This window comes from Taudactylus pleione, unplaced genomic scaffold (genome assembly GCF_031769625.1).
Source record: "Taudactylus pleione unplaced genomic scaffold, aTauple2 ptg000302l, whole genome shotgun sequence".
Taxonomy (NCBI): domain Eukaryota; kingdom Metazoa; phylum Chordata; class Amphibia; order Anura; family Myobatrachidae; genus Taudactylus; species Taudactylus pleione.
The window spans coordinates 9,229,297-9,243,291 of record NW_028284703.1 but is presented as its reverse complement, the minus strand read 5'-3'; the positions used below and the strand labels follow the sequence as shown (position 1 = coordinate 9,243,291).

The following is a 13,995-nucleotide window of genomic DNA, read 5'->3' as shown; positions in this document are numbered from 1 at the left end:
ATGCATTGTGCGCATGTGCATACCTTAATGAAAGTTCACAATGCATTCGCTTGCTGCACATAGACAGCCCAGCAGAGTGAGTGACAGGGGAAGCCGTTTGTAGGTGGTAACAGGGACTGGTCATTAAAAACGGGGGAGTGGAGGTGCAAACGCAGGCGTGCCTGAGCATCTCAACAGTATCTTAGAGGTGTGCATAATTAAAAGACATCATCATAGTACACGTCACCTGGCTTGGTTTTACAGTGAAGTGCTCGCAGTGCTTTCGGCAGGGTATGGTCATCCGATGTTACCCGATGTACCGATGGTTGCATACACTTCCTGGACATGACGTGCACAAGTTGGCGTCTTAAAGCAGGATGGTGGATGTCTGCATACAGTATGTGATCGCTCTCTAAGAAGTACTGGGCGTGCTAATACATTGCTGTGCATTTGCACTGCCTAGGCAATTTGCATACACATTGTGCGAGCGATCGCATCTAGCGAGCGGCTCTGAATGAGGCCCAAAGACCTTACTTGGTGGTCATAATAATTTGGCCTCTCAGTGTATTTTATAACAAATGTAATAATGTAGAAATCAACTTTTTGTTTTTGAAAACAAAGCCGTTCGTGTACTGTGTAAGTAATCTTGTGTTGCTTATTGCAACAACGTAGCTGCAACACATATTTGTAATACTCCAATCACATACAGTACATGTGCTATTGTGAGCTATTCACTGTAAATAAAGAAGTACCAGATTTTGCTAACAGTTACATCCAATACCCAGTGGTGGATCTACATTTTTGGGGCCCTGAAGTGAAGTTATGGGGGCCACTTTGCAACCAGCAACAATAAGGCAACATCCAACAAGGTCAAAAGGGCCTTGTTGCCCTTGCAAGAACCGTAAAGGCCCAAATGGTGGAGATGTAGAGATCCCCCAGAGATAGATAGATAGATAGATAGATAGATAGATAGATAGATAGATAGATAGATAGATAGATAGATAGATAGATAGATGTAGAAACCCCCCAGAGAGCGAGACACTGTAGATAGATAGATGTAGAAAAAAACCCGGGAGAGTGAGACACTGTGGATAGATAGATGTAGAAACCTCCCAGATAGTGAAAGTCTGTAGATAGATAAATGTAGAACTCCCCCAGAGAGTGAGACACTGTACAGCCATGGCCAAAAGTTTTGAGAATGACACAAGTATTGGTTTTCACAAAGTCTGCTGTTTCAGTTTTTATGATGGCAATTTGCTTATATTCCAGAATGTCATGAAGAGTGATCAGATGAATTGCAATTAATTGCAAAGTCCCCCTTTGCCATGACAATGAACTTAAGCCCAAAAACAACATTTCCACTGCATTTCAGCCCTGCCACAAAAGGACCAGCTGACATAATGTCAGTGATTCTCTCGTTAACACAGTTGAGAGTGTGGACGAGGACAAGGCTGGAGATCACTCTGTCATGCTGATTGAGTTAAAATAACACACTGGAAGCTTTAAAAGGAGGGTGGTGCTTGAAATCATTGTTCTTCCTCTGTTAACCATGGTTATCTACAAGGAAACACGTGTAGTCATCATTGCTTTGTACAAAAAGGCTTCACAGGGAAGGATATTGCTGCTAACAAGATTGCACCTAAATCAACCATTTATCGAATGATCAAGAGAGGTTCAATATTTGTGAAGAAGGCTTCAGGGCGCCCAAGAACGTCCAGCAAGCACCAGGACCATCTCCTAAAGTTGATTCATCTGCAGGATCGGGGCACCACCAGTGCAGAGCTTGCTCAGGAATGGCAGCAGGCAGGTGTGAGTGCATCTTCACTCACAGTGAGGCGAAGACTTTTGTAGGATGGCCTGGTGTCAAGAAAGGCAGCAAAGAAGTCACTTCTCTCAAGGAAAAACATCAGGGACAGACTGATATTCTGCAAAAGGTAGAGGGATTGGACTGCTGAGGACTGGGGTAAAGTTATTTTCTCTGATGAATCCCCTTTCAGATTGTTTGGGGCATCTGGAAAAACACTTGTCCGGAGAAGGAAAGGTAAGCAATACCATCTGTCCTGTGTCATGCCAACAGTAAAGCATCCTGAGACCATTCATGTTCAGCCAAGGGAGTGGGCTCACTCACAATTTTGCCTAAGAACACAGCCATGAATAAAGAATGGTACCAAAACATCCTGAACAAGCAACTTCTCCCAACCATCCAAGAACAGTTTGGTGATGAACAATGCCTTTTCCAGCATGATGGAGCACCTTGCCATAAGTCAAAAGTTATAACTAAGTGGCTCAGGGAACAAAACATTGAAATTTTGGATCCATGGCCAGGAAACTCCCCAGACCTTAATCCCATTGAGAACTTGTGGTCAATCCTCAGGAGGGGGGTGGACAAACAAAAACCCACAAATTCTGACAAACTCCAAGCATTGATTAGGCAAGAATGGGCGGCCATCAGTCAGTATGTGGCCCAGAAGTTGATTGACAGCATGCCAGGGCGAATTGCAGAGGTCTTGAAAAAGAAGGGTCAACACTGCAAATATTGTCTCTTTGCATAAACTTAATGTAATTGTCAATAAAAGCCTTTGGCACTTATGAAATGCTTGTAATATAACATAGTAACATCTGACAAAAAGGTCTAAAAACACTGAAGCAGCAAACTTTGTGAAAACCAAAACTTGTGTCATTCTCAAATTTTTTGCCCATGGCTGTAGGTAGGTAGATAGATAGATAGAGAAACCCCCCAGAGAGTGATACACTGTAGATAGATAGATGTAGAAACCCCCCAGAGATTTAAAGTCTGTAGATAGATAGATAGATATAGAACCCCCCCAGAAAGTTAGAGACTGTAGATAGATAGATGTAGAAACCCCCCAGAAAGTGAGACACTGTAGACAGATATATAGATAGATAGATAGATAGATAGATAGATGGATGTAGAAACCCCCCAGAGAGAGAAAGAGAGAGACTGTAGATACATCACATGCAAAATCAAAACTTACTCAATCCTCTGAAGGATCCCAGCTATTGATCTTCCTGAGTAGGTTCTCTGGAATCCCTCTGTCAGGTCTCTCCCCTACACTGCATCCTCCCACCTCTGAGCTGCATACCATCCCTCAATCAGCTCAACTTTCAGTTTGTGGTCAGCACTGCAGGGCCAACTTCTGGCAGATGGGACAGCACAAGTGGAGATGGGAGCATCTAGTGGCACCTGGCAGTACTGCACTCAGCAGTGACACTGACAGCAGCTCTCTTTTCTGTGCCCGGCCGACTCATAAGAGTCATCCTCTGGTCGGAGCTGTAGATAGACTGTCTGCCAGCCAGTACTGATCAGGGAGGGTTTCTGGGTACACAGAAACCTCCCCTACATGCACTACTGTAAAGCATATTCTATGGTCAATATTAAGTACTTCAATCCATTGGCTTATGATTCTATCACTAAAATAACCTTATTTTAATAATACACACTTAAAAAATCCATTGATTTGTTGAAAAATTCACTCATTAAACAAAATTTTTTTCAGGGTCTCTCCGGGGTTAGAGGGCCTGAAGTTAAGCTTCATTAGTTTCACAGTAGATCGGCCTCTGCAAATACCTGCCAATTGGTCAGCTACTGCGTAACTTAGCATAGATCACTTAGGTGATCTATACAAACTACGCATTAAATAGTTACGTGCCTGGATAACATGTAGCTAAACATATATATTTATATTTACAGTGTTATAGCTGTATAGGATCTTTATATTCCCCTTTCCACGTGTCTGAAAGAAATATTCTTCTTAACATGTATAAATAATTAAAGGTATTGATGAGATAGCACACAGCCCATGTACTTGTGGAGCATGCTAAGGGTGTGGAGTTTGTATGTTCTTCTCATGTTTGTGTGTGTTACGCTTGGTTTCATCTTATAGTCCAAAGAAAGGTTATTTGTCTCTCCGTAGTTTGTGGGTATGTGATGACACTACGGAAATTGAAGATAATTTGCTTCCATCATTATTCTAATTGAAATGTGAAAAGTATTATCCCTTCTTTATTGTAAATTAATTTGTCTGTTTACTGATCATTTCTTATTTTCCAAAAACAGACTATGCCGGAACGCTTTATATCATCTGGCTCTTCCTTATACCGCTTGTTTTCGTTTGTGGGCTCATTTTTGTTGCTTACAAAGTTATTCAAGAGAAAAACGCAGCTCCGATTACACTTTGTGAGTATGAAAAGCATATTGTACTGAATTCTAACGTTTCTCATCCCGCCAAGAAGATATTTGCCTGAACGGTGAGAGCCTCCTTGTGTGTGTGCCTGCAATGTTTATCAGGAGTATAATTCCCATACATTTTACTTTATGTAACACAGGTGCTTGGATCATCAGCACCATTACACTCACCCATCATTGGCACAATGAGAAACAGAGTTTAAAACATACAGGGTAATTTATGAACCATTAAGTCCGCAGACCCACACTATATATGGGACAAAAATACTGGGTTATGACTTCATATATTTCTTAAATTAATTGTGGTGCTTCTGGGGTTTTTGTTGTGGATTCCTATAGACCAACACATGTATAATTTATAAGTGACTGAATGTCATGGACTACTCTATGTAACTATATGTAGTACAGTAATTATGAGAGTTGGGGCATACTTTCTAACTCTCCCTGATTGTCAGGGAGACTCCCTGAAATAGTAGCACTCTCCCGGTCTCCCTGAAGAGTCTAGCAATCTCCCTGATTGCACCTTACCCCCATTATGAAGCCGTATATATATATATATATATATATATATAGATAGATAGAGAGAGAGAGAGATACAGTATACAGTCAAATGGGATCATTAGTATCATTTCCCTGCATTGGTTATAATAAGGCATAATGGGGTAGATGTATTATAGTGGCACGTTAAGTGCCGCTATAACGCTTCCTGCTTCGCCTCTTTACCGAGGCGAAGCAGGAAGCACTACCGGTGAGATGTGTGAACATCTCACCGGCCGGAGAGGAGGAGCGTTAACTCCCCCCTCCGGCGCTACCCGCTACAGACCACATCGCATCAGCTTAGTGCTGATGCGATGTGTGTCAGGCCCGGCCGGCTCCAATGAGCATGCGCGGGATCTCGCCAGTATCGTGAGATCCCCGCGTGCAGCCATGGAGCCGGTAGCCGCCACAGCAGGGACAGCGCTGTCCCTGCTGTGGGTATAGCTAACGCCAGGCTGTAGCTGTCGATAACGACAGCTACAGCCGGCCGAACGGTCAGACGATCTGACCGTTCGTACATAGCCCAGGCTGTCGGCGCTGCTATCTTGTAGATAGCAGCGCCGATAATGACAGGGGCGCATAGCCCAGACCCCCGATCATACATCGGGGAGAAACAGTATCAGCGACATAACGTGCGCTGATACCGTTTCTGGGCTTCATACATCTACCCCAATGATCCCTATAGCTACATGCATTTTCTGAGAAGTAACAGTGTGTTTTCATCAACACGTAGATCTTACAGCTTTGGGACTCATTTACATGTGGATGTAAGTCAGGTTTATGGTACACCCCTCAGATGTAGCTGTACACGCCCACTTTACCGCCACGCTCATAGGTGATGCTATCATAATCTCCCTGAAATGCTTTTTCAAAAGTAGGCAAGTATGAGTTAGGGGACATCTAGAATGTGTTTACAATGTTTTTATTTTTTTCTGTGTGTTTTGAAGCTTCTTATAATAATGTTTTTTTTTCTCAAAATATGCCACCCCACAGTTGTGCACAGGGCAGTTGAGAGTAGGGATGGGCCCAGGCTCTGGAGGAGGCATGGGCACACCCCCTCCCAAAAAATGTTTTGGACAAAATACGATGTGTGGCGGTGCTTGCTGCAAAGGGGTACAATATACCTCCTAGCAACATAACAATGCACACGATAATTCTTACAGGGAATACAGGTGAGAAGTACAGGTGACAATGGGGAAAACAGCCTGTACCCACAAAAAAGATAAACTTATACTGGGTAATAGTATAGAAGTCTATTAATGGCCATAATCAAAGGGTTTGTGGTTCTTAAATTGTGTCAAATGGCTGTTATTATAAGCATTTGCCTAAAACAGTGAAATAGTGACAGAAAGCAAGTTTTTTTTTTTTTGGGATCAAATTAAATTCTGTAGTTAAATTAGGGGTACACTACAATGTCGGCAAGGGTACTTTTGAGTCATTTTAGGGCACTTCTAAAAATTTTAAAAAATACACCTGTCACTGCATCCTGTAATGTTTAAAACACCAAACCCATCTATACAATCCCCAAAGAATCTTGTCCCATTACTTTAAACCCCTTCACTTTTTCATCCCAAAAATGATGTCATTATTGGTCAAATTAAGCTAATTAAAAATAATTTTTACCTAAATAGTCATTAAGGAGGGTGTCCCCAGTGGTTCTGCATCAAGTCACGATATTTTTAGACAAATATATATGGGTTTTGCACAACTTATCACCTGCCTAAGGGTCCCGAAAAAGAATTGCGATAACTGCAATACAAGAATTCGCACCCGCTCAAACGCCGGCTAATAAGATAGCCTGATAACTATTTTTGGCGAAAAAGTTTTCACTGCTGAAAACTTTTTGGAGAAAAACGGGTTATCGCGGCTATTAGGACATCCCCCAATGTTAGGAACTAATAAGGGGATACAATGATGCTTGAAATATTGATAAAGTATGGTGCTTAACCTGTACACCTCTAATATGTTTGGCTCACTTCCATCAGACAGGACGCAATCCAGCATTTTAAAGAAAATGATCTTTTACTATTACAGCTTTGGTAGATATGAAGATTAACAAGGGGTGGATTGGACTACCATCCCAGGTCTCCATGTAAAAATAGGCCCATCATCATGAGAGCATGATGATGGCCAATCTCCCAGCTGGCCACACGATTAGCCATAAATAATAAGTATTAAAATTCTGTTTCTGTATTCCTCACCACATAATGCAATGTTTCTATGTATATGTATGTAGATAAACACTGGGGCCCACATGGCACTGGCCACACCCACACAGGTTACAGCTCTTCCTCTTCTCACAATAGGCCATTGAAGACCATTTAAATCCCCCCCGTTCTATAAGCTGTACTTTTCTCTGCTTCACTATCATTTTTGTTTGTGTGTTGCACATTTCCCCTCTATGGCAACCAGTGAGTTATAAGTCTTATAAATGTGATCTTAATGCAGATAACAAAGAACGATCAAGGATCACACGATCAAAAGGAAAAAAAAATTTAATATCACCAAGAACACATTGCCTGGAGCAAACTCATCATATCTGTGGTAAGTGCAGTGAGCAATTTAATCAATCAGCTGTCATGATGAAATGATACGGCTTGTACTGGCTTTCACTGCAATAATCCACTAACAATGATGTCTAGCCTCTAAAAATGCAAACGTTTGCCATGTAAGCCTAAGGTTACTATTTATTAGATTTTATATATAAAGTGCTGACATGCTACTGAGTGCTGTACACTGAGGGGATCATTATACAAACAAACCTACAACACCATGAAACGGATGGTAAAGCTGGACCTTACAAGGTGTGGGGTACATAAGGAAGAAGAATAACAATCACAGCTATTGGTGGGGAGGCACCTAGCACCCAACCACAGGCACCTAGCACCCAACCACAGACACCTAGCACCCAACCACTGGCACCCAGCACCCAACCACAGGCACCCAACCACAGGCACCTAGCACCCAACCACAGGCACCCAACCACAGGCACGCAGCACCCAACCACAGGCACCTAGCACCCAACCACAGGCACCCAGCACCCAACCACAGACACCTAGCACCCAACCAAAGGCACCTAGCACCCAACCACAGGCACCTAGCACCCAACCACAGACACCTAGCACCCAACCACAGGCACCCAACCACAGGCACCTAGCACCCAACCACAGGCACCCAACCACAGGCACCCAGCACCCAACCAGAGGCACCCAGCACCCAACCAGAGACACCTAGCACCCAAAGGCACCTAGCACCCAACCACAGGCACCTAGCACCCAACCACAGGCACCCAGCACCCAACCACAGGCACCCAGCACCCAACCACAGGCACCCAGCACCCAACCACAGGCACCTAGCACCCAACCACAGGCAATATCTCCAAAAAGCTGATAACTGCAACCACTTTCTGGCCGGGGTGCAGAGAGGTCGGAGGGAAAAGTACTCTACACCCAGGCCCGGACATGTATGGAGAGTGCCCCACCCCCTCCTCTGTGCGCAGAGTATTTTTTGAGCAATTGTCTTTTTTAAATCTGTGATACAAATATCCATTGAGCAGTACAGACATTAGTTACAATAAGTGCACAATAAGCATGTAAAATACATCGAGCAATAACAAACATCTGTGAGCTTAACCTCTCCAGGCACGCTCACCGGGGTCTGGCTGTAGAAGAACCACGCCCTCCACCCACACGCTGCCGATACTAATATAAGCTCAGGGGGTGAGGGAAGGGGTGGAGGGGGAGCACGGGACGGAGCTGGCTGCCGAGTAACCTAGCACCGGCCTTGAACCTCTGATATAGAAAGCAGATTACTATGTTAAGGATTTACAAAGGAAACAGGAAAATAGGGTAAGTGAACTAGGGCTACAAAATCAGGATTATAAAATTATAAACATAAGAACATAAAAACAACAAAAGAAAAGGAAACTAAGTAGAGTGCTTCAAGAAAAAAAAAAAAGAGTCATACAGTAATGCATGAAGTTCTGGCCAAGTACCGTCCACTGAGGAAAATTATCCAAATATGGGTACACTAAACTAAAGCCAGCTGCAGTATAATGTGCAATTATGAAAATATATTTGCATTACAGTGGGACTGCCAGGGGTTTAGCACAGTTGTCAGTATATCTACAAAGAAGTTGTTTCGAATATTTTCATAATTTTGGATTGCGTGGAGGAGTGAAGTGATTCAATATACACCCCACAATTTTTTCTATAAAAAGGGGACACCCCAGATTCAAGCACTTTGGGCCTGTCCATCAAAAACTTTAGGTAAGAACGATTTTCCAGATTCCAAAAACGGAGGAGTGACAATGACGGTTAGACCCAGGTCTCAAACATGAAAATGAGCGCACACCAGGGCTAAAGGGTCACTGTGAAGCCTCAAGTGGAATAAAGAATGAATAAAATCCATAACTTTCTCCCAAAATTTGCTGATCTTTGGACACAACCATAAACAGTGCAGCATTAGGGTGTCTACATTAAGACAACATCTATAGGGAATACTGGTCTCAGGACTGCAGTACACTGGAAGAATAGGAATGGAGTGCTTGTAGTACTTGTTACAGACTGCAGGAGGCGCTGATTCTGGGTGCTGCACACAAATGGAAGAATGTGGCAGGTGATGTTGAACCTGAGTGCTGTAGGTTACCCACTGGAAAAGGTGTGAAGTGCAGGAACAGTGCTCTAAGATGGTGGAGCCCATGCTCCACAACCACAGGAACTGCCAGGGGAGAATGCCAGACTCAGATGAGCAAGTCCAGCCCTCAGGAATGCCAAGTGCGGCCAGGGGGGAAAACGGACGACACCGCTGGATCTGGTAATGGACCCAGATGCGTAACACCCGTCATATGTCTTGTACGGTCCAGGCTACAGGCACAGAACTATTTCCTGGCTCTGGGAAGGTGATAAATACAGACTCTGCTCCAGTTCCATAAGGTTTGAACAGGATGGGTACAAGATGCCGGCACTCGGGATCCCCGCGGTCAGAATCCCAAAGCCGACATCCTGACCCGATTAGAATAGCGACACTTTATTGGTTGGTATCCTAACTCTCCCCATCTCCCTACCCAAACCCTCCCTCCCTAGTGCCTAACACTAACATCCCCCCCTAGTGCCTAAACCTTACCTCCCCCTCCCCACACCCTAAACCTCCCCTCTTAGTGCCTAACCCTAACCCTCTGGCACCGGCATTCTGAGCGCTGGAATCCCCTCTGTCGGCATTTTAATCATATTCCGGTTAGAACAAGTGAGAATAATATATGTAAATCTAGTAGAAATGATTGCTTTAGGTTTTATTTGGTAAACAGTGAGGTCACTATAGATCACATTTGGAAAGTATAGATGTCACACTTTTCATTGGGTTATGGATTTCATTACACAAAACTTTCAGACAAAATACACTTGGATAATCACCTCATATAGGCAATTTGGTTTCAAATTAACTATATAAACGTATGTACTATAAGGAATAATGTGTAATTTTGTGTAAAATAAAAGGACAGTCATCTTCCACTAACAGCACTCACACTGATGGCTCCCAATATCCTCGTATCTTACACTGCCTCTATGGGGTTATATTATTTCTATTATCCTTGATTTTGTCACCAATTTAAAGCAAAAAAAAAAAAAAAGCAGCATATGATATTCTGAGTAACATATCTGAGTATTGAAAAGTAAAACAAAACAACACTTTAATGGATGGACATAAAAGAAAAAACAATGTAAAACCCCAAACCGCATGTTCCAGCCCTCATCTTACACCTTTGGAGATTACACTATTCCCAGTTCCGCAGTACTGACTAGGAGCCGCCAGAATGTTCTCACTCAATTTCGAAGGTATTAGCAGCATGTCCCAAAAGGAAACCCTGTAACAGTAATCTGCGCTGGCTGTCAGTTTCTAAAGAATGGGATTTTTAAATGTGGAAGAAAAAAAAAAATCTGTAATAAAATATCAGCATAACCAAATTATAGATAAGAATCATTTTTTTATTTTTTTTTGAGATGGCGACATATTATTTATTATCACTTTTGTTTTCCATATTTTAGTGGGAAAGAAAACACAGAGATCACACTCCCTACAGCTGCTCCCTGTGATTGCTGAACACGCAGCGCACGACTGATTCTCTCTATTCTACTAAGCAGTGAGCGCAAAAGCGGTTCTTGTCCCGCGGACATCTATAAACTCTAAAGACCGTCTCATACCATAAAAAGAAGAGACAATGAAATAATCACCTTTACATGGTGATTATTATTATTATTATTAATCTTTTACTATACTTACTTGGCAGGTTATAGTACCACATAAATCTAATGCAGCCATTGTTCAAGGAGAAAAAAAAAAGCCTAATGTGAAATATATTTACATTCCCGTGTTCTAATGGATTCCTATGCCCCAAGGGGGTGGCAAAGAGTACGGGCATCAGTATGCAGTAGTACAAGCATCCATTCTGCTGGCAGCCTGGTGATGATGTCATAGGGAAGAAATGGTGAGAATTTAGTTCTGATGTCAGATGCCCGTTTGCGATGAACCATATTAGTTACAGTCACTGCCACAATCATTGCACATGGTAAAGTTATACTGAATAGATACAAAGCTGGTACAGGGGTTTACAGGAGCTCAGTGGGAATGGGGAGGTGGGTCACAATGATAAAACAAAAACACATTTCTTGGGTGGATATCAGTTTATTAGAGATATCATGTAAACATGGAATGATCTTTGAATTGTCCACCTTACAACAACTGGCTCTCGCCGTGCAGTCTCAACAGAAAGCAACAATTTGTCTTTAACACGGACGAAAATCATTTCTATTAGAGACTGATGCATCTTCTCACTGACAGCTGCATCTGTTTATGGCATAGTGTAAATTTAAAACAGATTGTTAGAATAAGAGGACACATTCTACAATTTTAAAAGTGAATGAGAAGAGCAATGGGTTCTCAAAGCTAAATGAACTGTACATGAAGATGTAAAAAACATATCGTGATTGCAAATCCACTCTTCATAGGCTGCAATGAGAATCTGCTCTTCAGTGTAACTCCATGTGCATATATATATATGTATAAATTGTCCTAATAAACCAGCACTCAATAGTCCAACAGTTTAAATGCCCTGATATCTTCCCTACACACACAATGTAGCCACAAAAACGTCAATCAAACGACAGACACAGGCGGCACTCCGGGTCTTAGAGAAAGTGAAAAAGTTGTATTTATACCAGCCGGTGGGCTCTGAAACGTTGGTATAAAGACAACTTTTTCACTTTCTCTAAGACCCGGAGTGCCGCCTGTGCCTGAGGTTTTTCTGGCTATATATATATATATATGTATATATATAGATAGATATATATATATATATAGATATATAGATAGATATAGAGAGAGAGAGAGTGTGAGTTTAAATAGGCTGCAAGTGTTCTGTGTCTCTCTTTGGGGTCTATTTACTAAGCTGTGTTAGGAGATAAAGTGGACAGTGATAAGGTACCAGCCAATCAGCTCCTAACTGCCATCTCACAGGCTGTGTTTGAAAAATGGCAGTTGAGAGCTGATTGGTTGGTACCTTATCACCGTTCAGTTTATCTCCTAACAAAGCTTAGTAAATAGACCCTTATGTCATCTCCTAAACCAGTGTTTCTGTGTCATGCCAAACCCCCCTCCGCCCCAGCCATAGCTTTAAATAGACCTAACCTCTGCTGCACCCTATCTCCATAAGGTAAATAAATGGCTGCCCATAATTGAGCCCATGGTTAGAAGTTTAGAACATGGAAATAACTAATTAGTAGTTAACAAGATAAAAAAAACAATAATGGCCAAAGTGATTGGCGTGGCACCCAAGGCCAGGTCCAATGTAGCCTTGCCACATACCTGGGCCATTTGTTACACTAATGCTTTGTATATCTCACAGTTATATGGTAACAGGTCTTTGCCTGATATTTTGCTATTTATACATTTTTATAATAAAGTTATCCAGAGGGGTAATTTAGTCTGGGCTTAGTTTCTTCATCTATTTTGTGCAATATCAGCATTTTCCTCATTGCTAAAGAGCATCTTAACTTCCTGGGGTGTCTTGAATATGTGAATCCTATTAAATAATCATGTATCTCGGTATAGATCCCCTTTTAGAAACTCATTTACACAATTTTAATGGAGTGATTTGTTATCAAGGTACAGTATGTGTATTTACCAATTCTGGACAAAGGTCATCACTGGCATCAGAAATCTACTTCGCTTTGTTACATCATAATCATATTCAAATAACTCTACAATTACATTATTGATATAGTATAAATATTGTAATTAAAAAGTGGCGTTGTAATTATAATGGTTTCTCTCCCACATTAACTTCTATGAAAAGACTCGTAAGGTGAATTTCTACAAATGAAATACTAATAAAGAGAGTAGAAAAAGGGATATTCTAGATTGACATATTTAGATTATGTTTTATTAATCTTTACGGTAAACAATTACTCTACAGGATATCGCTAACAGCTGACATAATTCTGCTTTATACGTAGCAATCTGGTGGGTCTGGGACACTCTCCTTCATTTGTAAAGGTGTCATTTGGACAAACACATTGTGGCATTTCTGAAAGTCGCTGGCAGACACCATAAGGGCTAACTCTTATTCTTGTTGTATATTTTTGAATAGATTGTTCACTATAATATACAAGTTTCTTAAGCAGAATCATTTTAAATAATTATAGAAATCATCTACTCGTAACTCTTAGTTTCTCTCTCCCAACAATGTGCAAATTTGCATATACCAGATCCATCAGTGTATCCCCAACAACCAATCAGCTGTAGACGATGCAGTCACATGACACAGCTCTATTCGGAGGTGCTGTGACTGAGCTCAGGCTGTGATAGAGGGGGTTTTACGCCTTAGAAGAGGTGGCCTGTATGTGGGAGTACTGCAATACAGGTAGCAGCAGCCGGAAAGCATCCTGGATGTAGGTTGTGCTGTTATTTCCCTGGAAAATAAATACAATATACTTTTATTTTAATTTTTAATCGAAAATTTTTGAAAATGTACAAAAATACATCCAAGATAGGACCTAAGTCCACCTCCACTTTGAGTTGTAAGTGCTGTAATCCCCCAGTACCTCAGCTGACATTAGAGACAGATGCAGCTGGAAATACGTTTTCTAGAGAGAAGGGCGCATATCAAAGCATGTAAACATGGAATGATCTTTGAAGCATGTAAAGGTGACTCTACTAAAACTGAGCACTGAGCCATACTTACACAGCTACAGTATCTCATGGGAAATCAGAATGCC

General features: G+C 41.8%; 2 protein-coding genes across 6 annotated transcripts in view; one reads left to right on the top strand and one right to left on the bottom strand.

Moving 5' to 3' along the window:
* The window catches only part of LOC148511621 (uncharacterized), an 86,222-nt gene extending 75,374 nt beyond the window's left edge, over nt 1–10,848 (top strand). Inside the window, exons 4-6 of the mRNA XM_088442023.1 lie at nt 4,058–4,177; nt 7,172–7,267; nt 10,768–10,848. Of these exons, the coding sequence (XP_088298149.1) occupies nt 4,058–4,177; nt 7,172–7,267; nt 10,768–10,841 (290 nt within the window). The 3' untranslated portion in view covers nt 10,842–10,848. The remainder of the gene's footprint in view (nt 1–4,057; nt 4,178–7,171; nt 7,268–10,767) is intronic.
* A 1,456-nt stretch (nt 10,849–12,304) lies between these two features.
* Nucleotides 12,305–13,995, bottom strand: part of FAM114A1 (family with sequence similarity 114 member A1) — a 37,106-nt gene continuing 35,415 nt past the window's right edge. For all 5 annotated transcript variants that reach the window (XM_088442019.1, XM_088442022.1, XM_088442021.1 and 2 more), the window contains exon 14: nt 12,305–13,689. In XM_088442019.1, coding sequence (XP_088298145.1) covers nt 13,594–13,689 — 96 coding nt within the window. In that variant the 3' untranslated portion in view covers nt 12,305–13,593. The remainder of the gene's footprint in view (nt 13,690–13,995) is intronic.